Source organism: Hippoglossus hippoglossus, chromosome 11, assembly GCF_009819705.1.
Source record: "Hippoglossus hippoglossus isolate fHipHip1 chromosome 11, fHipHip1.pri, whole genome shotgun sequence".
NCBI lineage: Eukaryota > Metazoa > Chordata > Actinopteri > Pleuronectiformes > Pleuronectidae > Hippoglossus > Hippoglossus hippoglossus.
In genome coordinates this window covers 12,406,992-12,429,788 of record NC_047161.1, presented here as the reverse complement: position 1 = coordinate 12,429,788, position 22,797 = coordinate 12,406,992, and the positions used below count along the sequence as shown (strand labels likewise).

Below are 22,797 nucleotides of genomic sequence, written 5' to 3'. Positions count from 1 at the left end.
TTCATTATTAAAAGTAGTTTGACGAAAAGAAATCCTTCAAAAATGGTGTCCACGATGAAAAAGTAATCAAAAAATCGATTAACAACATATTAAAAAAGTTGTGAGACAGCAAGAAAACTTTTTTTTAAAACAATTTATTAATTAATAGCAACTTACAGTCAAGCCAAAGAGTGAACTACATTAAGTGATACGTATTCACATTATGTCCTCTAACAGGGTTTTACAGCATATCTTGTGTTCTGTAAGCATAATTGTTAACAAAAATAAAATAAAACAAGGAAATGTAAAATAGAAATCAAAAAGCTTACAACTTTACAACAACAAGAACAAGGAGCTTAGCAGTGGATGTGAACAAATTAAAAATCAGCAAAAAGACCCTCACCAGAACAGGAATGACAGCAAATTCAGTTTTGGCATGTCGTGGTTTAAATAATGGAGGAAAGAGGAAGAGAGAGAAGAGAGGAAATAAAACAACAACTCAAAGGTTGAGCTCAAAATGACACAAATGAAGGGAGGTTTGAATTCACACGGCTGTGCAGGGCTGCCTTTGCCAAGAGACTTTGGTCACTTTGCTTCTCCATCATGGCTTACAATAACAAAAAGAACAAAAATAAAAAATCGCGCAATGTAAAAATGGCAATGGCCAATGAGAGCGGGGAGGGGGGGGAAAACAAAGCATCAGGAGAAATGGAGTGTCCTGGAATAAGCTCTAAGACAGAATGAACACGGGGGGAGATTTTTTTATACTTTTCAAGGATCTACAGATGATTGTCTGCTTTCTTTGAGTGAACGAGAAAATCAAAAAGTTTTGCAGTCGACTCCAACTCCAGGACAGCCCCTACATTCAGAGGAGGTAGATAACAGGGCAGAAAAAAGGAAAAAAAATACACACATTCAGAAATGTGTCTGAACAGGAGTCGAGCTCGACGTCAAGTCTGTGGAATTGTAGTGCATACTGGAATTTGTTCAACTTTTAAGGCCAAATAGGAACCTCACTAAAGATCTAAGGCTATTTTAAGACAAAGGTGCAGAGGGGGAGTGTGGGACAGGGACACAGTAAACAGATACAGCCCTTTCACGGCGATACCTGAGTCAACAGTTGTTTTAAACCACGGAGCCCCGCGGGACGCTCGCAGCATGTCAACTCTTTGTCAAATAAAACCCAATGTTTTTGGCTACACAGACACAGGGAAGATGTAAAAATAATAAAAATTAAAGACAGCACAAGAAGACGTGGCTACAGCTGAGAAATATTCTGATGAGACCATAGAGTATAAATTGCATAAATGACTAATTATCATTTGGCCACAGGGAATAAACACACTCCTCTGTTAGGACAGACTATTGAGACGAACTGGTTGTGGCATTTGCACAGCCTGTAGTGACATTCAACCCTCCCAAAAGGGGAACAAATGAAATTTTTATTTGAAAAATATGAAGTACACTAAAGAAAAAAAGTCAATGCAGCATATATCAGGCTTATGAGGTACTTCATGAATATATATAGATATATCAACCTTTTTAGAAAAGCTCTTCAAAGTCATATTATTCCTTATATTTCCTATTGATAGCATAAAATACCTCGTCTGTTTTTTTTTTTTTCTTTTTACTTTTTGCCCATCCTCACATGGACATCTTTTTTGAGACTGCTTTGAAAGTGCAAAACACAAATACTGATCGTTCTATGCAGCGTCTACACGAAAGGTTGCATGATAATTAAAAATGGGAATAGATTCTTGTTTTCATGCGGCGCAGCGGATTCTTGTATGTTTGAATGTAGAGAGGACTCAGAGAAACCCACAAAAGGCACACATTCAAATCGACTATCGCCACACTGGATGATTTCCGTTCACACTAAAATGACAACAACCTGACGTTAACCGCCGCACAACCTCATATGTACCTTTCGCTGATGTTTACGATGATTTTGATTCATTGTAAAGTCCGGTAAAATGTGTATATTCCCTTTGAAAATGGTTGCATGCAAAACTATACGTCAAACCCTAAACAAAAATGGCGTCGAGTTCGGGTAATCATAGGAAAGAAAGGGGGGAAATAAACTGAATAAGAGCGAGGGACATTCAGCCCTGATTTTATTGCAGTACTGGGTTTAACACGGCAGAGAAATGGAGGCATTTGATCACATGGAGCGACGATCTGAATATTTCAACAATCTTTTTAAAGCAACCACAGAAAAGCTGGTTCCCACATCTCTCCATTTGATAAGTGTTCTGCTGACTAAGAGTCTCAAATGTTTCTCGAGCGTTGCCTTGAACTGCGTTAAGATGAAAAACTGACGTAAAGACGAACGAATAATTACCAACAACTCGTAGCTCTCACTCTGACATTATTGCTGTACATACGTCTTTTCCGAGAAAACCCTCATCGCCACCAAAAACATTCCTCTACATCACCAAAATGTATCTGGAATATTAACACACTCTCATAGTTTAAAGTAATTATTTAACATATGATTCAGTCGAGCCTATAGTTTGTTTCACAACATGTATGAATCCTTATTTGTGCTTGATTATTTTTTGTGGCTGCCAGTTGAAAAACAAAAGGACTTAAATGAAATGACGAGACTCCCGATTACAAAGATTTGGTCCCCTAACATGTCTCTAAAGCAACCGACCAGTCGAGGTTCAAGAAAAGAACAGTGCTCTCACGAGATATTGGCTTGTATTGGTTTGGTCACTACAATTTTTGATTTCGTTGCCGCAGTTAAAAATTAGGGATATTTAGCTAGCACCTGACACTGCTCTGAGGTAGTTTTTTTTCCAAGTTGGTAAATTAAAAAGCCAAGTCATTCTGAGGACAAGAAATGCTTTGAAAGAAACAAAACAAAACACGTTGCCCTAAGTCTTGCATGATTGGCTGCGTGTAAATCAACTGGATGGCATTGGTTTGGTTTGGTGAAGCTTGGTAGCAGTTCTCAGTCGAGGTCAGATTCACTGCAGCCCCGAGCGAGACCCCTGATATCCACCACGTGCAGCTTGGTCACATCTCGGTTCAGTTTGACCGAGTCTCAGCTCAGTTGACTCTCAAGAGCATCCACCGTCTTTGTCAGGTGCCAAAAGGTCGAAGGGTCTGAAGGTTGTAATTGTGTATTAACTTGTTAAAATGTGATTTAAAATTCAGCCACAGTGTATTTGTTATCACACTGAGTAGAAATGAGCTGCATACGAGTTTCAAGGCGCTTGTAGAACAAAAGACAAAGAGGCTGCAGCCAGGCGAGCAGCTCTGTGTGCTTAAGGTCGGCAGTGTTTTGAGATGAAGGCTCAAGTCAGCATACAGACATGCTCACACTCATAAAGCCAACATGTTAATGTTAAGTTGGCTCAACTTAACCATGTCCACATTCATTGTTCAGCGTGTAACTAACTAGCACTGAACACAAAGTACAGGTGACAACATGAAGGTTACTTTTACATTTTGAACCAATTATGGCACAAGATGAAAAGTTAAGGGGGTCACCCAAATCGAGGGGATTTATTGTCTGGGAAACCTGAATGTTTGTAGACAATATTGAATAAGATAGAATAAGCTGTGGAATGTAGAGGCATCATCTTTGGACTCATTTCCTTGGGATGATGATTGTCTGATCCGTTAAAACTTAAAGATGTAAGTCTGGACCGTAGCTGAGGACTGAGACGCACTGGAAACATGAAGAAGCCGCATGTGGTGGACGTGAGAGGTCATTTCTTCAGGACTGCTGGAAACCCATTTGAATTTATACTTAATAATTCAGACGTGTAGCTAAAAAAACAACAACAACAGAGTATCTGAAAAACCTTGATACCACACTGGCGTCACACGGCTGCGGCTAACTGGATGGACATTGGCATGATAAACACTCATGGACAAGGTGATGCTTTGAAAAGGTTAATCTAGGCAAAGGAACGGGAGAAGTAGCTCGGCTGAAACCAACAGAGCGCCATGTAAAGCTGTCGTAAATGTGGGATAAAAAAAACTGTGAAGTAATACAATCAACTAAAGTACGGAACAGAATAAACAAGTGGCACTGCGCTAATTAGTTAGTGAATCAAACTCGGGGGAGGATTTTACACGATTTTTTACATGATAACTCCGCTCAGACAGAAAGAAGTAGAAGACAAAAATATTCAACGGCAAACAAGATCCCACACAAAAGCAACCATCGTATATACGCACACGGCTCGTATGTTACAGCACCACTCAAGCACGGGAAAGATGTCCCCTCTTTGCCCCAGCGAGACAACGTTCGCCTCCTAAAGACTACAGCAGCCGACACCCAGACAAAGACAACTGCAGACTTCTATGTCTCGCAGTGAGAAGATATATTATATGAGCTGCGAATTAACGAAATATTAAAGAAAACATAATACTTTCTGCAACTGTTAAAGCCTATAAATTAAAAAGAAAGGAGAAAAGAAAAGGTTGTACACGAGAAGCAAACATGACTATAAATTGACTGGATGGATCGCCTATACAATATTACAAACCACGCAGGCTCTAAGTACATTCATAGTTATTATTTGGAGCTAGGAAAATAGGTCTGACTCTACAAGAGGTTTCTTTCTGTCAGCAATAGTTTCTCTAAAGGAAATGGGTTTGGAGGAAAGACATTAGTACACCGAGGGTAAAGGGTTTGGAATAAACTTGTGTATAAGTCGTCGCATCATCTGAAATCAAGCTATTTTGTCAATTCCAAAACTATTCAAAAGCCAGTCAGTAAACAGGCTGATCACTGTTTCAACCCTAAATTTTAAACATACAGACATTGAGGAATATCTGCTGAATGAAATTATCTTACGATATAGTGTGTTATTTACAAATCAGCCATTTGTAGAACCTGCTTTGTCCGGGTTCTGTCCACTCCAGATAACGGAAAAACAGCTGAACTGAGGTCGAGGTGTGCATTTAATTTACGTGTCTGATAAAAAAAAAAAAGTGTTGTCTAATAATTATGGTTCCCACTTCAGGTAATATGGACACCTAAGCACCTTGGGCACTGTTTTACTGAGGGAGCAGTGCCACATTCATCCAGGCTGGTGTATGTGTTTCTTCGAACTAGGGATGTCAAGAGAACCGATACTTCGGTACCAAGTCGATGCCAAAAGTGTCATGGTACTATTTTTTTTAACAGTACCAGAGGTTGCCGCTGCTGCTTCGGGATCGGTGCAGGCACACTCAAGTATATAGGAGTGTTACTTTCCTATATGCCAGTGTTCTGCTTTATAATGTAATAAGTCTTTTCTTTTTATTTATTACTTGAAGGCTACATAGCCACTGTTTTTTGTATGTTCAAATATGTTAAATAAAGGAGTGTGTGATGAAGTAAATGATATTTATTGTTTTTTTGCAGTGGTATCGAATTGGCCATCGAGAATCGTGGAAATTTCATGGTATCGCTATCGACAGCTACAATGTTAGGTAATGTGACATCCCTACTTCAAACACATTCTCCATTTAGCTCATGATCAGGCAGATTGATGAAAAAGGTATAAAGCCTCTTCTGAATATCGATATGTCCGACACGGCTGGTTTCAGTATGATTTCCTATGCACACTGCCGCCTTCCTGCACTTTACCCCTCGCACAGCACTTTGGTATCGCGTCTCCAACAAACGGCATCATCCACAACTGGTGATTTTCAACTCATCCTGTCACGATTGTTTTTGTGTGAAGCACCTTTCACCCACATCAGTATGCAAAGGCAACCCACCCACGCGACTACAAAGTTTCACTCTTTCATTAACATTTAAAGGCATCAGGATTTTTTTTTTTTTTGAAGGATTACATGCTAAATGCTGGTCGGCTCAACAAGCGCACATATTTGAGGCTCTGTGCATCTTTTATTTTGAAAAGCCTCCAATGCCAACTGCTTCTTTCTGAATAACAAAAGAAAAGGAGGGGAAAATAATGTCTGCCATTCTGCCACCTGATAATAGTCTTAATGCTGCGACAGGTACAAAGTCCATACTTGTTTAGTGCAAAAATAACATTTGTCAAATGTTTTGAGTTTTATCTCCAGGAAAAAAAAAGCAATGCCATTGTCATCTGGTATTTTAAGGTGCTGGTATCGGTAACGAAAAAACACAAAAAACAACAAACAAACAAAAGAAGCAATGACGACAAGTAAACACAGGTCTCCTAAATGACATCTTGATGTTTGGAATTAGCAAAATTTCTTTTTGGGGACACCCGTTATTATTGTGGTCACAATGTCACTCAGGCATCTTCTGGAGAACGACCAACGCCGACTAGAACACTAACACCCAGGCATCCCTTTGAGAGACTGAACATTCGAGTACATGAACTCACGTGGATGCTTGTGGCAGCATCGTAAAGGCCGGCATTCACACAGAGAAGAGGACATTCACGTTACAGAATGCAGAGCTTTGTACTTTTGTACTAAACTGTACTTTAATTAGCAAATTAATAAATGTTCTGTGCTGAATTTGACCCGATCAGATTGACCTCGCTGCGTTACAAACATCTATTAACGTGAATTTCTCAGCTGTTTTCTCGTTTCTTTTGCGCTCTCAAGCAACTTTAATTAACAGTCTGTAAATGAACCCGAGTGGCGCTGTTCGTCAATTTGTCTACGACGCAGTGACCACACCCGATGTGAGCTCTGCATTCGCTGTCACACTTCTCTAGTGGAAAAAAAACGCATGTGTCGAGCAAATGTCCGTCATTTCATTGGTGCATAGAATTAAAGGAACAAATGCAGGGAAAAGCTGTGTGTGAATACAAACACACTTCAAGGATTTGGTCGTACAGCTAGACGCTCAAAACCACTAAAAAGGAAAGAAAAAAAAAGACATTCTCTCTTATCAGTTTGAGTAAAACTACTAAAAATCACAAGGACAAACTAAGAAAAGCACGTTGGACATCACGCACGCCAAGCGTTTTAAACCTCTACTGTAAATGCAAGACTCAAACAATGCCAATTAGAGAGATAGCAGGGGTAATTATACAGAAATGGCCAGTGTTGTGATGTTACCATAACACTTAAAACAGGTAACAAGAGGTAGAACACACGGCCATTTCCATACAATTACGCCAGTGTCACACAGTATGGCCGAGTCTCCTGCTTGGATTGAGGAACTACATCTATAGAAGCCATACCAACGTTCTGCTATCAAAAGTGCATCCAAATCTACATGTTGTGAGACCAGCACCCATAAGAACAATATTGACATCATAACAGTAAATATCAAGTAGGTGATTTTTTTTTTTTTTTTTAAGAATGCCCCACAAACACAGTCAGTCGGCTTTTTTCTAGTTGCTTTGCAGGTAATGAGTTCAGAGGGTAACGGGGAGAGGTCGTCAATTTGAGAGAGAAGAGAAGATCCTCGAAATGATGAAGCTTCCTTTAGCGTACGAGGAAAAAGCTCTGTGGACCAAATCCAGTGAGGATTTTAAAGGTGGTTTACAGTGAAAACTTCTAGCACCTAGAGATCAACATGTCTTGTTGTGCTTCCATGTCTTTTTTTCGATTATTAAATCATGTAAAAGTTTGTAATCTTGTTTGGCTAAGAAAGATCGTGTGTTACAAAGGATACACCCAAGGTTTTTTTTTTTTTTAAAGGTTATAAAATCTACAATGTTACAAATAACCACATAAATACTTCATCCCGTTAGAAAGGCATGAAGATGCTGATAAGCACTAAGAAACGCTACTAAATGCAACATGCTAAAAAAAACATAGATAACAAAAAAAAGGCCCTGATTATCTACCTCTATAAATGACCTAAATTCCTGTGAGATAACCCACTGTTAAATCTCTTGGATACAAATGATGCATAGTTAGAAAATAGACTACTTGCCTCTGATCAGGGCTTTGTGAACATTCGCCAGCTTAACTTAGTAGTAAAACTTAGGTGGGGTGTTAGGAAACGTCTAGAATTATTAGTAAGACTGTAACAGTCTCCAAAAGGCAAGAGGATATTTGCATTTAAAATCTGTATACAAATAGACAGTGTTAATTTAGACTACATGTGGGCCAGTCACTTTAACAAAAATCTTTATAGTATTTTCAGCAGCCTTCACTGAAAGCTTATTCAAAATATACCTTATTACCAACATTACTATATATAGTATAAAGACTCACAAAAAGTCATTTGCATAAAACCCAAGCTTTTGTGCGACGACTGCTCCCGTTTCCCGGAGCAAACACTATAATTCAAGAGTTTTTTTTAAAGGAAATTTCAATCAGTTAAACTCAGCTTTCACTCCCCTGTACCGTACGCCCGGATATCGATACGCCACGCAAACGTTGCTCTGACAAAGACACCGCAGAAAACGCTTGTTCTGCCGAAGAAGGGTTAATGTGTACAAGTAGGAGAAAGGAACAATTGTCACGAATGCCTAAATGTCTAAAAAGATGAGTCAGCTACATGCATATTCATTACAAAATAAAATGATTGAAATTAAAATAGACTATAAAAACGGAAGGAAGGAAAACTGATTTCATCAAGATCCCTTCTATGTTGATTTCTACATCGTGTGTGTGTGGTTTTATCAACATGGCTCAGAGTACATTAGAAAGGAGTCCTTGTTGGGATCCAGTCCCGATACACTAGTTCTCGTACGGGAATTACTGGTGCAACTTTATCAGTTCCGGAGGATAAAATTGCTGCACTTTAAATCTGGACACTAAAAGCCACCCCATCTAGAATGAACGGTTGGTTCGAGGTTTGAAAACAAATCTGACTCGAGGAATCCTTTTGTAAGTTGTCACCAGATTTGGCATAAAATGGTCGTCACGGTCAATCAAGGACAAATACTGAAAACCCAGCAGATGTGGGACAAATATATCATCGTATTTTACATAGAAATGACGATAGAAAGGTGGTCTTAAATGGCACTTTTCATCACATAGTGCCCTATGTGAAAAATCACACACATCCTCAATATATTAAGTACTTTTGTCCAGGTTAAGTACCCACTCTGGTCAGTGCACTTTGCTTTGATTGGCTGATAAATAATGTTTGTCAGAGGAGCGAAACATCAGGCATATAAACAGTGAACGGGACCCCTCATCTTTTTGACGTCTCCTTCGCCCTTCGAGCACCAAGACCATGACAAACAATAAAAAACAGGAGGAGGGTGAACAGCTTAATTAGAAACCTCCCCAATGTAAAATGTTAATTCCCACTTGTTTAGAAATGGTAGATTTCACCCATCAGTGTAAAAACTTTTCCTCTTCCTCTCAGACATATTCCCCTACAACAAGTACAAACACACGAATGCACAACATGTCACAACATGTATATAGAACCTCCTCTAACTCAACCCCCGCGAAAGAGGGATTCTTTTGCATCGTAATCTAATAGCTGGCTTGGTTTGGGTGGGTTAGGGGCTCAAGTACAATTGTAGATGTATGGGCAGCTGACAGGTTTGTTAAGTAGGAAGATCACGATGTAAAACCACTGTGATGTTATCTAGAGCTGACGGCGAGACAGCAGGGGGATTATGGTAGTGTGTTCCATCAGTCTCACCCACGCCACCCTGGGGTTGTATGCTCTCAGGCAAAGTACATGGTGCGCAGCGTGTCCTGGTGGATCTGAACGGCCTTAGCCAAGGCTTGCTGGTCGCGCCCATTGCTCTGGCCTGAGGTATGACTTCCTTCAGCACTGAAATTGTGAAAAGTTGAAAATTAGGGTCCTCCACGTCCATTGTGTGAGGTTTACAGACAAGGTTTACAATACAGCAAATGCCATTGAATTCTTACCTATCATGCTCTTTGTCCACCAGGTGATAGCGAGCCCTGAAAGCCACCAAATGGGCGTAGTAGGCTGGTGCTGGGATGGAAACTGACCGGGTGCAGCGCACGTAAGTGTGGCAAAGCTGGTAGGTGAGAACCTGCAGTTCGTCTGCAGTGAAGTGGTTGTCGTCCCAGAGCACGTGGTAGTGAGACGGCCGGCTGGTGCCCTGCAAGGAGAAACAATGAATGACAGGTGTTGAGCCAAAACCCATTGATCCATTAATAATTGTTACCCTAAACTTTTGGTCCTTTTTTCTCAAATAACTCAGAGAAACATGCCATGCTTCACTTGGTGATTCAGTTCCACTCGATCCTAATCCTATTTTTACCTGAATTCCAGCGTGACTGCAAAGGTAGAAGTCAAACTCGGATGGGTGAGTAATTTTCGTATCCACCGTGGTGCCTGCAGGGATGTTGCCGCTCTTCCCAACCTGCAGAAATACACCAAAAAATGTGTTAGTGCCTAAGTACCAAGACAGATTACAACACAGTGGCAATGGGCTCGCTCTCATTTTAGAGCTAGGCTATGAAACAATCAACATTCATATTAATCTCAATGATGCAGTACTGACCCTCTCATTTCTGTCCATACAGAACAGTCTTGTGTGGTGTCTCTTTTGCACGACAACAAAGGTGATACCGGGCTGGTAGTCCTTCTCTAGTTTGATGCAGGCCTCACGGATGGCCAGCAGTTCATGCTGAAGAACCTGCACAAGTGCAAGTCAAGAATATATTGAGGATTAATAAGCTGAAAGGATGTGGATTTGGAAGAAATCAGCAACACAAATTTGTCTAGATTTTCAGGGAACATCCTCACTGTGCAAGCCACCTGGTTAAACTGGCCCTCGGAGATGCCATCGCGGTAGTAGATTATCCTGGTGGGCTTGAAGCGGGTGGACTTGTAGAACTGAATGAGAAGCTCCCTCACCATGGTGGCCAAGTCCTGGATGATGTCCTGACGGTGCTGCTGCACCCGGACTGTGGCACAGTATCTGCTCGGGTGGGCATCCATACTACCAACAACCTGAAGAGGAAGAGCAAATATCCTTAGTATAACATCAAAGTTATCCAGAATGTAAATGAAATGAAAATGCGATGTCAGAAATGAAAGGGTGATACGTTTTGATTACTTTTAAAGGGGACATAGCATGCAAATTCCACTTTGTTAGTGCTTCTACAGGTTAATGTGGGTATCTGGCATGTCTACCAACCCAAAAACTCTGGGGAAAAAACACTCGCGCGTTTTGTTATAGTTCCTCTAAGTCAGAAACGTCATGCTTGAGCGACTCGATTGCGCTTCCTGGGTATTGTTTCGTAACAAGGAACTGGAAGTCTCCCTACATGGTCTTGGCCCACCCCACCCCCCGTCCCCCCACACTCGTTACTTCCGGGTTTACACCGGAGGCAGCGAGGCTGCGAGGCAGCGCAGCGCCGTTCCCAAGCACGCAGCCGGGCTGTTCACACGGGACGAGCATTTCTCCGCTGGTCAGCCCGCGATTCACTCACATGTGGCATTTGTCTGGATCGTTGGGACTGGGAGGCTGCAGCAGCTGCTCGGGAGCGACCGCTCGCTCTCCCGTGCGTGAGCTGGAATTTGTGTCAGCGCCACACAGCCGGCAGTGTGGAGGACTTCCGCAGTGTTCAGCGCTACTGTAACCCCCGAACCCCCGACATTCAACGGGTACAACAACAAGCGGAGAAAGCAGAATCGCGGGCTGACCTTATATATACAGTCTATGGGGCTGACCAGCGGAGAAATGCTCGTCCCGTGTGAACAGCCAGGCGGCTGTGCGCTGGAGAACGGCGCTGCGCTGCCTCGCAGCGGTCTTCCATACTGCCAGCTGTGTGGAAGACTTCCGCAGTGTTCAGCTCTACTGTACGCCGGGTTACAGTAGTTATGCCGGGGTACACCGGACGCGGAAGCGCAGCTGCGAGGCAGCGCAGCGCCGTTCTCAAGCGCGCAGCCGCCTGGCTGTTCACACGGGACGTGCATTTCTCCGCTGGTCAGCCCCATAGACTGTATATATAAGGTCAGCCCGCGATTCTGCTTTCTCCGCTTGTTGTTGTACCCGTTGAATGTCGGGGTTCGGGGGTAAATGATGGTCTTCATAGCCCCCCCCCCCCACCCCTCTCTTTCTCTCTCTGTCTGTCTGCTTGTGTGCTTGTAGTGGATGGGCAGAGGGGGACATTTAATTATGTGATTGGGAAAATTAAAACTCCAGGACAACAAGGGGAATACAAAGTATGGGATGCATATTTGATAATTTATATCATATAAAATATGTAATTTATATCGTTTAAAATCATGAGGGGGGAGGGGGGAGCTGGCTCATTAGCATTTAAAGGAACAGGCACTCAAAACAGGTCGCTCTGTGGAGGGCTGTTTTATACAGGGTAAAAAGGGTGCTGTTTTATATGATCCTTGTGGTATTTTGACCAAAGTATGTTACAGACATTTCATTAAGACCCCAAGGAACCATATCAACTTGTGGTAAAATGGGCATGCTATGTCCCCTTTAACATCTCTCGTTATGTGCAGACAATAATACGGTTGGATGACGATTTCTTACGTCTCAGGTCCTGTGCTTATAAATGCTTATAAAGTCGTGATGGCTGATGTTTTAAGCACAAATTGCCTACTTTCAAATCCAACTTTGATTTGACAACATTGTTTCTGGCAACTTGTCAAATATTCAGAAGCTTAATTTCGAGTCTCCGTGCAGGGATGTGTTTCAACTTTCAGGAACTTGTGTGTATCTTTGCGCTTGGCAGTGGATTCTTGCTTGAAACATACAGCGACTGATGGGAGCAGCTGAAACTCAACCTTTAGGTAAATGTGGAGACCATTAAACTAATGCAATGAGCTGAAAGAAGCTCCACAGCTGCAGGGATGGTCAGTTATTCTCTGTAATTTCAGCTATAATGATATTACACCTCACTTATTTGAAGCTACTCTGTTCATGTTGTGTTGTAATGTTACTTACAGCAGCGATGGAAGGCTTTTTTCCATCTCCTGCAGGCGGATGAGTCACATCTGCACCGAGGAAGATTACTGGCTGCTGGAACACCAACGGCCTGGAGCAAATACACAGTGCAGACAAAGGGGCAACGAAAAAAAACAAAAAAACATTTTTTGTTATGAGACTCATGTGGGCGTCATCGTGTTACTGTCAGGGTTTCAATTAGAGTGTAGTAGTATGTCCACTAACCTGCCCTGTGGGAGCAGGATGTTATTGACGCCACCCAGCTTCACATTGATCTTCAGACAGAGGTTGGAGAGAGTCTGAGGTGTCGTCTTCTGAACATTCTTCACCTGCACACACTGCGTGGCCATGCCGAGTACAGTGTCCCCGACACGCTTCACTTCAGCTACGACACAAAAACAAATAAAAGATGTCAATAAACTGAACATGATCAAGTGCGCACACAGCTACACTGACCAATCACAGCCATTGAAAACTTTCAGGCGCCCTGAAAGTGGTTTAATTTGGCCGTTGTGCACGTTATGAAACAGGTTTACTGATGTTTAAAAGACTGGGAAGGGAACAGGAGAGCAGATGGGGAGGACCACAGAGAGAATGTGGTTGATTTAGCCCTTTTTTCCTTGTGGTTATCTCCTAAAGCAGAAATAGAAGCAGTTAAACTTACTCAGCAGGCTCTGATGCAGAAGCCAGGTTCGGATAAACCAGAGCAACTGCCAAGGCTTCAAATATAACTCTGATCGCACAAATCCTCACTGATTTAGTTTGTGCAAGTTTTGCCTTGCCATAAAATCAATTAGAGTTTGTGATTTCAATCAGCATGACACTGATAACACAATTACTTTTATAACTACCTAATTTGCATGCCACCTTTGACTCATTATTCAGACAAATACTGTTTATATCCAGTATACACAGTTATCTTACTGTATCTTACTCTAACTGTTGGAAATGTTAATTTGTAGAAGAAGCAGATTGTCCACAACTTAAAAGAAGTTGGATACAAGCTCGTACCTTAAGAATGAGAAAGTGTTGACTTCACTTCACAATAATTAATTTCTTAGGCTTTAAATTAAGATTATGAATCTCCCGATGTCTCTTATCTTTGGGAGAAGAAAACATATTTTTCAAATAACAACAAACAGTAGTAGTAGTAGTAGACCCCTCACCGTAGACAGGCGTCTTCCCCGGCAGGATAACCACGACCAGCTGGAGGCCCTGGTAGGTGTACTTGAGGTGCCTGAACATGGGCTCCACGCTGTCCGCTCCCTGGGCGTACTTACAGAAGCAAGGCTGACCCTGGATGGGCATCCCTGCATCCCTGGAGATCTTCCTCAGCTGATCTGTGAAGGCTCTGAGACAGATGAGGAACTTGTTTATTGTTTATTCATTCAGACAAAATTAAAAAGACGGAGCCACATCACAGCAAAATCAAGAGCAGGTCATGGACTCCAGAGCATAATGTGGAGCCTGCACGGCTGTAAACCGGAATTGAAAATCTGACACCTAAATAAAACTGAGTCTACCAGCCTTTCTTTGCACTATATTTGGCATCGAACATGATGAAGCTTGTAACATACTCTACATACAGTTACGTACATAAAAGCAAAGGATAAAGCCTGGCTTATGCATGGCACAGCTGTACATACTTAACGTGTGCTCTTAAAACAGAAGCACAAATCAAGTAAGACAACCTCATTGCCCTTGCTGCGCTGCAACATTTGAAAATCAAGCTATGCTCACACCTGTTAAATAGCCAACAAAGAGCAGCTGTATGCTGGAGAAGATGCACTCTATGCATGTCACTTACTTGAGCAGGAGTTCAGTACATTGTCTCTGTGGTGCGAAGCAGGCGATGGCCCACACTTTGATCTCGATGCCAGTGTGGAACTGCTTGTTCCTCATGTCCCATACTCCCTGGATAGGTGTGGCTATTGCTTTGTTCTGCAAATTGTAAAAACAGCCGTATTAGAGCTAATCACTGTGCAGAAGACGAGGTTAGAAATGTAACTTAATATCAATGAATGATCTGCGTGGAATTAAATGCTTGAGGAGTACATCAGCAGTTGCTCCACGTACCCTGCCTCCATACAGGATAGAGGGGGCCTGCAGGACGCGGCCGTTCACTTCCGTCATCTCGTCTCTCACCATCACTCCGAACTCGCGAACGTAAGGGTCAGTGTTGAAATTGGCACTTCTCATCTGAAAGAAAAATGAACTGTGAATATCTTACCTTACGCTTCATCAGAAAAACTGCAAACTAAATAACATTTCAATTAAGAATTATTTTTCTTTTCTTCCAAAGTTTTCCTGATATATCAGACAATGGTAAAAAACTGTTCACATTCATGCCTTGTCTGTACTACTACAGATATTTTGTGAACTAAGAAGAGGTATAATAGGTGTATTATTGCGGTGCCAAAAGGCACAGTGAAACATTTTGGGTGAACCTAAATTATGTGCTGGTGCCCCTAAATGCAAAGGTTAGGCGCACCGGTGTAACCAATGTAAAAAGTTAGTCTGGAGCCCTGGTCCTCAGGGTCACGACAGTCAGGAATACCGACAGCTGGTTGGTAAGACTATTTGTTGAGCAGCAGCAGCTGTCACATGTGCATGTTTCAAAGTTCTCTGGTGTGGGGAGTCATGTGTCAGTGGACCGGCTACAACCATTGATTTTACAAGCCTTTGTTGTTTGGGGTTATTTGGGTCATGTTTTCATAGAGTTTGTGATTTTATCACCTTGGCCATGTTTTTGCTACATGCCCCAGATCACCGGGCAACCACTATCGATGAATCCTGGCAACTAGCAGCACAGTGTCAACATTCCTACTGTTTACTGTGTCAAACTGATACAGAGACAGTGTCAAACCTGTGGAAAACAAGATTTTTGGCATTTATCTCCCAATGACTCACCAGTTTACTAATCTCGTCCTGACGGTCTGGTGCAGATCGGGCTGTGGCGCGGATCATAGTGGATGTTTGATTGTCTGTCAGTTTTTTTATGCAGCGCTGTCCTGCCACTATGTTACACACCTGGAGTGGACGCACAAAGCAAAACACAACATGTGAATCAGGTCACTCTTGTAAAAGCAAACATTGTGAGCACAAGACGTTGATATTTACCTCTAGAGGTAGGTAGGTGTGCTTCTGCTCCTGTCCCACCTGTAGACATGGGAGGTGGGGGTATCGCAAGATGAGCTTGTACTTATCTTTGAAGTACTGTGCTACTGTGCATTCAATAGTTTGGCCGTTCTCCTGCTGCAGAGGGAACCTATGGGAATAAATAAATGAAACACTCAATATGCCTGATGGTCATTTTCACTTAGCAGACTTTTCATAATGAGAATTCTCACACCGGTTATCGATGTTATTGATTGTTTATTATACATTCCTTCATCAACATGCATTTTACATTTTGTGTAACACTTCATTCTTACGTTTGGTGGCTGGCAGGTCTTCTGGTAACGTTGCACACTCTGTACTTCCTCTTCATCTGCCCACAGTGAGTGATCTCCACCTTCAGACCTGGACAGAGGAGACGAGAGTTGGAAATTCCCCCACTGTCCGTTGATCCTTCAAAATTAATTGGTGGACACAGTTTATATTACGTTGACCGGGGGGATGTTCATCGGCAATGCGGCCAATTTAGCACCTTTGCCGCAATATTTGCCAACTTTTCAGAGCTAAATCTAGAGACTTTTTGGAAAGAACTTAGCTACATTCCATAACAAGTCTCCAGTATTGCCCCACAAATGCAAGGTTCTCTACAAAAGGTACACCTCTCGAGGCATCTGATTTAATTGACCTCAGAGCTGCTGACACAGACCTGCATGAGACTTTAACTTTGTTTCTCTCTGACTCATCATTTTGTATGTAAATGTGACTGAAATGACAGTACAGCCCCCGTCTTTGTCTAATACATGTTTATGGGGATTTTGTCAGATGATGTTGCTGTTATATAATCAGGATTTTAGAAGACAAGACCCGAATCTTTGAAAAAGCTGGTAAACATGTTGTCTTAATTGTCTCATTTATGTCACTATTTCCCTCTTGTTCCACTTTGTGGCAACAGCAACAGAAAAACATGTAAATGACAAAAATATGACCAAACTTGTTTTAGCCATTTACTTGGTTTTCACCTACTCTTGTATTTTTAAAGACACTTCACCTAGAAAACCCCTACAAAATAAAGACTGTCAAACAGAGTCATTCCTCAATGAGCACAATGAACACAACATTACTTACCTTTGATTTCCTTTGTAAATTTAACTCGTTGAGAGTCTGTTAAGGGCTTCTGTTGTTCTTCAATGCTTTTGAAATCCAAGACCTCACACATGAACTCAATTACAGGCTGGGCTTTGTAGAATGCAGTGGCGGAAACTGCAAGCAAAACAAGGACACAGAGATGAGATTCACAGGAACACCACTACTTTACACAAGCACTGCAGGAGCGACGTGAAAATTACCATCAATGTTGAGCATCATTTTCCAGAGGGAAGGCCTGACAGACTGATGGAAGCCAAACCACACCTCTCTGCCACCACCGAGGGGGTTCGAACATCCCTCTGATGGAGTGAAGAAAGAACGGCCCACTGGGGTATACCTTTAACAGAAAAAATGAAACCTGGTTAACATGTTTAGAGAAACAGACGCTATTCGATGAACAGGTTGAAAGAAAGACACCTACTAAAGACACAGAAAAAAAATGTGTTGTCATGCTAACTATCTCTGTCTAAAGTAAGATAATTGTGCTAAAAACCTATAACGACAGCCCATCACTCATATATGAAACAAGATCCAATAATCTAAGACCCACCTCATTGAGGGCAAATGCCTCATGACCACATCCAAGGCTTGAATGGTCTCAAAGGGGACACTGGGAAGCCGCCCTGCCAGTGCCTCGTGCAGAGCTTGCAGACTAACGCAGGACATCCACTTGATGGATACTTTGAAGCTGCGGTCCTTGCCCTCACCAGGAATGGTCACTTCAAGCTCTACCTGTGTGTTAGATGGGAAAGAAAATAAATAGACATCATTTTTTTTGCGGATTTTCACGAGTGGAGATTGTATTGCTGGTTGTCCTGGTGACGACATACCTTGTCTCTGCCTATGGGTAAGGGCATGGCTGTGTAGAGATTCTTCCTCCCATCATACACTGGCTTTCGATCACCAAAGATCTGTGTTTTAAAGTGCTGGACCATGTGCTCCACAATTTCACTGGGAACGAAATGAAAAAGAAATTACCACAGTGCCCGAAACATTCCAACACGGATTCACCACATGCAAGCAGCTGCTAAAGGACTACACGCGTGTGTGTGTGTATATACCGATTGACCCTCCTGGGGCATTTCTCGGGCTTGATGTCGATGTCATAATGGTAGACCTCCAGTTTGGGGATTTCCATCTCAAAGAAGTTGGCCTGGAGCTTGATTGTCCTGCCCATGGTGCCAAAGTCTGGCCGTGATGGTGGCTTGAACACATATTCTGGCACCGGTGAAGATGGGGGATCTAAAAAAGTTGAGATCAATTGACAGATGAGACATTTCCCACAATATTTAAACCAGTGTGCAATATTTATTGATCTCATAAATAACATGTATGCTCACAAATGTAACTGAAAGGGTTCACTAACAGATACAACAAATAAGTAGTGTGTGTTTTTCAACCGATCTTAACAGAAAAAAGGCGTATGGGAGACTTGTACCAATATTTTTAATCTTAACAGTTTTCACAGTGTCAGAAAACAATACACTGTTCACATGAGCATGATTGAGTAACTTTAGAGAGGTAATAAATGTATATTCTTCTTTTTAATGGCTACCTTGATGAAATGATCCAAGATATATGCAAAATATATATATGTATGCAACTATGCGATTGTTTTGTGGGATGTAGTTTGTGGTGCTGTTGAACTGTATCCTAGATAAATATCTTTCAGTGAGTATTAAGCTTTTGAAGGGGCTGGAAAAACTCTTAGCTCTTGATAAGATATGTGAGTACGTGAACCTTCCCACCAGCCAATTTAGAGGCAGCTTGTTCCTTTTAAACCGTTAGGGACATTTTGATGTGTCATCCTGGATAAGATGTTATAAGCATTCATCATTGGTCAACATGCTGAACCAAGAAGCTCCATATCTGCAACTTCAGATGTTACGGTCAGGCAGAGGGAGAGCACTCTATCCATTCCCCTCAGTGCCTTATCTTTGTGCTCCAGCTCTGTTCATTCACGCACAATAACACCCATAAAACCTAATAATATATGGTAGGCATTATTGAATGGCCTTTAGTGTGTAAAAGGGCACTGCTATTCAGTGCACAAAATGGGGTGCGTTTAAAAGGAAATTGTCAATCTGAAACCACGCCGTCTCCTCTAGAATCTCATCTGTGGCACCACATTACCTGTGTACTATTTCCTGGACAATTTCAATATTCGGCAAGACAGTTAAAATGTACTTTGAATGAGAATGACTGTGACAATAGAAGGATTAGAAAAAAGCGTAATGCAGTTGGCCACTTAAACTGGCCCACAGCAGAGACCAGTTTAAGGCTTCATGGCCCAAATATGGGAAGCGCTTACCGGAGCTTAATGACCCGGAGGAACGGGCGGGCTCGGTCATCTCGGTAGCTACAGGGGACAGAAATGACATGTTATGATTGCACAAAATAAAAATCCACTTGGTCTAATACACACTGTCCTGACACATACAGGGGAGTGAACATGGACATTTGAGTCACTTATCAAAAGGACAGACATGTAGAAATCGTTGGTAATTTCCTTGTGTAGCTGGTGGCCATAAGTGGAGATTGCCACTCATCTTTACTTGTATGTCTCCACAGCAAACACTTGCTTCATCTCAGTATATGTCTAGCTCTCTTATCGCTTCCAGAACACCTCCATCCACAATCAAGGGCGACTTTTAAAGAAACGCTTATCAATATACACACAGGAGTGATGGTGCAAGCGGCCAATCTGACTCTGCCCGAAACCACCCGCTCTCCTGGGAAGAGACTAATGCTGGATGTGAATTCATACTTCAGCTCAGCAACAAAACAAGAAAGATGCCTCCTGTGACATAGCAAACAAATACTACAATAGTAACTAAATGTGACACAAATACAATGTGTTCTTTGAGATCCAGAATAATAATGGAATGATCTAGAGAAAACCATCTTTGATCAAGAAATGTTAAAATAATCTATCCTAGTCTGCTTGTCAGGTGTTGTAACTGTAACTGTATCTAACCCGAGCCAATGTCCTTAACATGTTCAGTGTCACACAGTCTGTGTTACATTAACAGGGAGATTTGTTTATGTGTTTATTCCGTGGACAGAAACAATGTCAACACAGCTACATCTGCCTCCCTTAAGAGGACAGTGCTAACCAAGCATTGCTAAGATTGGTGAGATTAGATAGCATTATCACAGGCTACACTTCTGCCTCAACTCTGTGCTTAGTGTTGAGATGATCTCACCGCGATCTGTTTGTAATCGTGCGATTTACCCAGACGATACAAACCAATCGATCGCACCTCCCGAGACGACATCTGAAAGCTAACAGCAAGTTGCCGAAACGAGGCACCGCTTAAGCTAGCTCGGCTAGCAGCGGCTCGTTGTGGCTGCACGCTAGCTAAGATTACCTCTCCTCCTAATGCCTCCACTTAAAGACGGGGAACGAGATGTTCTTAATCACAGGGATCGCTCGACTTCAGTGATAAACGGCCGTGAGACGGGACCGGGGGTCTGTCTGTCTGCAACGAGCCGCTGCAATGTGGCAGCAAAGGCGCTACAACTAGTGAGTCGGTTTTTTTTTTTTCTTTAGCTAGCCGCATCAATTAGCTGATGCTAACGTTAGCCGCAGCACTTACCTCCGGGAGAGGAATACATTTTGTCGACTTTTCTCTGAGCGTGAGTCGTGGACGTGCGGATACTCCACTTTATTTTGGCCGAATCCCACCGAAACTCATGCGTGGTCGAAGGGGTGTTGATGTACACGGAGCGGATGGAGGAAAGCCGGCTCGGAAAGAAAGCTATTTAGTTAGCGAAGTGGTAAATGTGTGGAGACTCTCATCCTCTGCGCGGCCCCATCCCCCCAACACACAAAACAGCAGTGAGAGGGCCATGCACGACAAGAGGCTTCCCTGCCGCCCACTTCCGCCTTTGGTCACTTCCGGTTAGACAAGCGAGCCCAGGCGGGTTTTTTTTTCGAGGGGAAACTATGTGTTGATTCCACCTTTTCAATTATTAAAAATGATGAGACACTTAACATATATATCATAGTCACATTCTTTAAATGTGTCCACGCGTTTTGGACATTATTCTATAGCTCAGTTTGTGTGTCTATAGATGTGAACAGGAGGGGGAACTATCTTGCTGGATGACCTTCTCCGTGACGTCAGACGCGGGACGCGCGCTCTCAGCCGCGACCCCGATTCAAATGGAAAAACCGCAGAAAACGCGATTTTCTTGATTCAGTAAACTTCTTGAAAACACGTGTTTGGCGCTATATCGCGTGATGAACATGAATATTCCAGTTTAATAAAGTATTACGAGGCAAACAGAGTTGGTAAACAAATGTCAACAAGCGAACACCGCAGGAAGGAATTCGTGTGTTCTCACAGGGGAAGTACTTCCGGGGTGACAGAGAAGGTAAGCTAACTGCTAACACCTGAGTTTATTTACTAGTGGTAATTTATATACACACTTTATATGTGAGAAAAATATAATGTTTCCTGAAGGTTCAACAAGCCGGAGTAGTTTGGTGAGATTCACTGTTGGTTCAAGCAGTAAAACTGAAATTTAGACCCAATACATTGTTATTATTACAAGTAGTATTAGTACTAATAACACTAATTTTGGCAAAGGTTTGTAACCACGCCTTTGACAGACATTACAGCTTGCAAACACAATTTTTTTAACCTTTATTTAAGAAATTTCATCCACATCCCCAGATATATTCTATTTTTCCTTCTACAATCTATGTGCGATGAGGTGGTTCATGGTGGAGCTTGGGATCTGCCTTGGTTTGTTGTCCTGTTGCAGAAGTCTGTCTCTTTTCACTTTGTCACTTGATTGTTTGACGTGTGCATCCAGAATTTCCTGATGTTTACTGATGACTCCATCATTCTCTGCTGAGTTACCATGTTCCTCTGGCTGGCCTCTGCCATGCAGCTACAAACAGTAAGTTCCAACCCAATGCTGAACAGTTTTACAAGATGTTCTTTACATGAATTCCTGATCCTTTTTTACCTCCAAACACTGGTGTTTGCATTCAAGAAGCTCAGTTTATACCCTATATATTATTATAATATTATATATTATATAGCACCTGTTTCCAAAATGGCTCTGGCTTATCCAGGTGATGCTTTCAGATGTCGAACTGATGAGAAAATGTCATATGGTTTCCCTGTGATGACTCGTCCATGTAGACTTTGTTTTAGCCTCATTCTGTACAGTTGAAATGTGCAGCACCACTCCTGTGTCGTATAACCTTCCTGCAACACCTTTGTTTCTCTATCTCTGTCTGTCTGTACAGAATGATCAGTGAATGCTTGTGACACATTGTAAATGTAACTGAATGCCGCTCAAAAAGCATGTTTGGCCTCTTTCTTCTTTTTCCTGTTCACTATGTCACTGGATAGGGAATATAGTGTATGATAATAATAATAATAATAATAATAATAATAATAATAATAATAAAGGCAATACACACTATAATACATGAGGTAAAACTAAATAATATGTATCCAGTGTTGGTCATTTATACCCTCACACCTGTTGCCCTATTTCTTTTTGGAGATTTTTTTTTTAGTTGTCACCTCCACCAAGGAGGCTATGTTTATTTGTTAGTTAGCAGGACTGTGCAAAAAATACTCAACCAATTTCTGTGAAATTCTATGAAGTGGTGGGACATGACCACAGGAAGAACCCATTACAGTTCAATGCGAACCTAGTATTTTTTTTTTCAACTTATTTAACATTGTGAACTAGGTTGTTTTTTAAAAAGAAAATTGATTTGTCACTAAATAATTCCTGGATCTTGATGAAAAATAAATATCCAGAA

The 22,797-nt window shown here is 41.9% G+C and overlaps 1 protein-coding gene and 1 long non-coding RNA gene across 5 annotated transcripts; one reads left to right on the top strand and one right to left on the bottom strand.

Moving 5' to 3' along the window:
• The first annotated feature begins 123 nt into the window (after nt 1–123).
• LOC117770193 lies at nt 124–4,342 on the top strand. Its single transcript, XR_004615359.1, has 2 exons — nt 124–3,256; nt 3,673–4,342. It is a non-coding gene; the product is annotated as an uncharacterized LOC117770193 (long non-coding RNA).
• Nucleotides 4,343–7,476: 3,134 nt separating this feature from the next.
• Nucleotides 7,477–20,873, bottom strand: ago2 (argonaute RISC catalytic component 2). 4 transcript variants are annotated; one of them, XM_034599320.1, is made up of 20 exons: nt 20,603–20,873; nt 19,315–19,362; nt 18,065–18,245; nt 17,834–17,954; nt 17,554–17,735; nt 17,204–17,340; nt 16,983–17,117; nt 16,175–16,310; nt 15,861–16,008; nt 15,651–15,770; nt 14,796–14,939; nt 14,548–14,681; nt 13,907–14,091; nt 12,966–13,125; nt 12,741–12,831; nt 10,574–10,780; nt 10,329–10,463; nt 10,086–10,187; nt 9,724–9,923; nt 7,477–9,625 (listed from the first exon to the last, which is right to left on the bottom strand). In XM_034599320.1, the coding sequence occupies exons 1-20, from the start codon at nt 20,619–20,621 to the stop codon at nt 9,517–9,519; spliced, it is 2,694 nt and encodes an 897-aa protein (XP_034455211.1). In that variant the 5' UTR covers nt 20,622–20,873; the 3' UTR covers nt 7,477–9,516. The 4 variants fall into 4 exon arrangements, with proteins under 4 accessions (XP_034455211.1, XP_034455212.1, XP_034455213.1 ...); XM_034599321.1 differs by having other exon boundaries at nt 14,817–14,939; nt 20,603–20,871; XM_034599322.1 differs by having other exon boundaries at nt 10,586–10,780; nt 16,175–16,262; nt 20,603–20,869.
• Between the last annotated feature and the right edge of the window lie 1,924 nt (nt 20,874–22,797).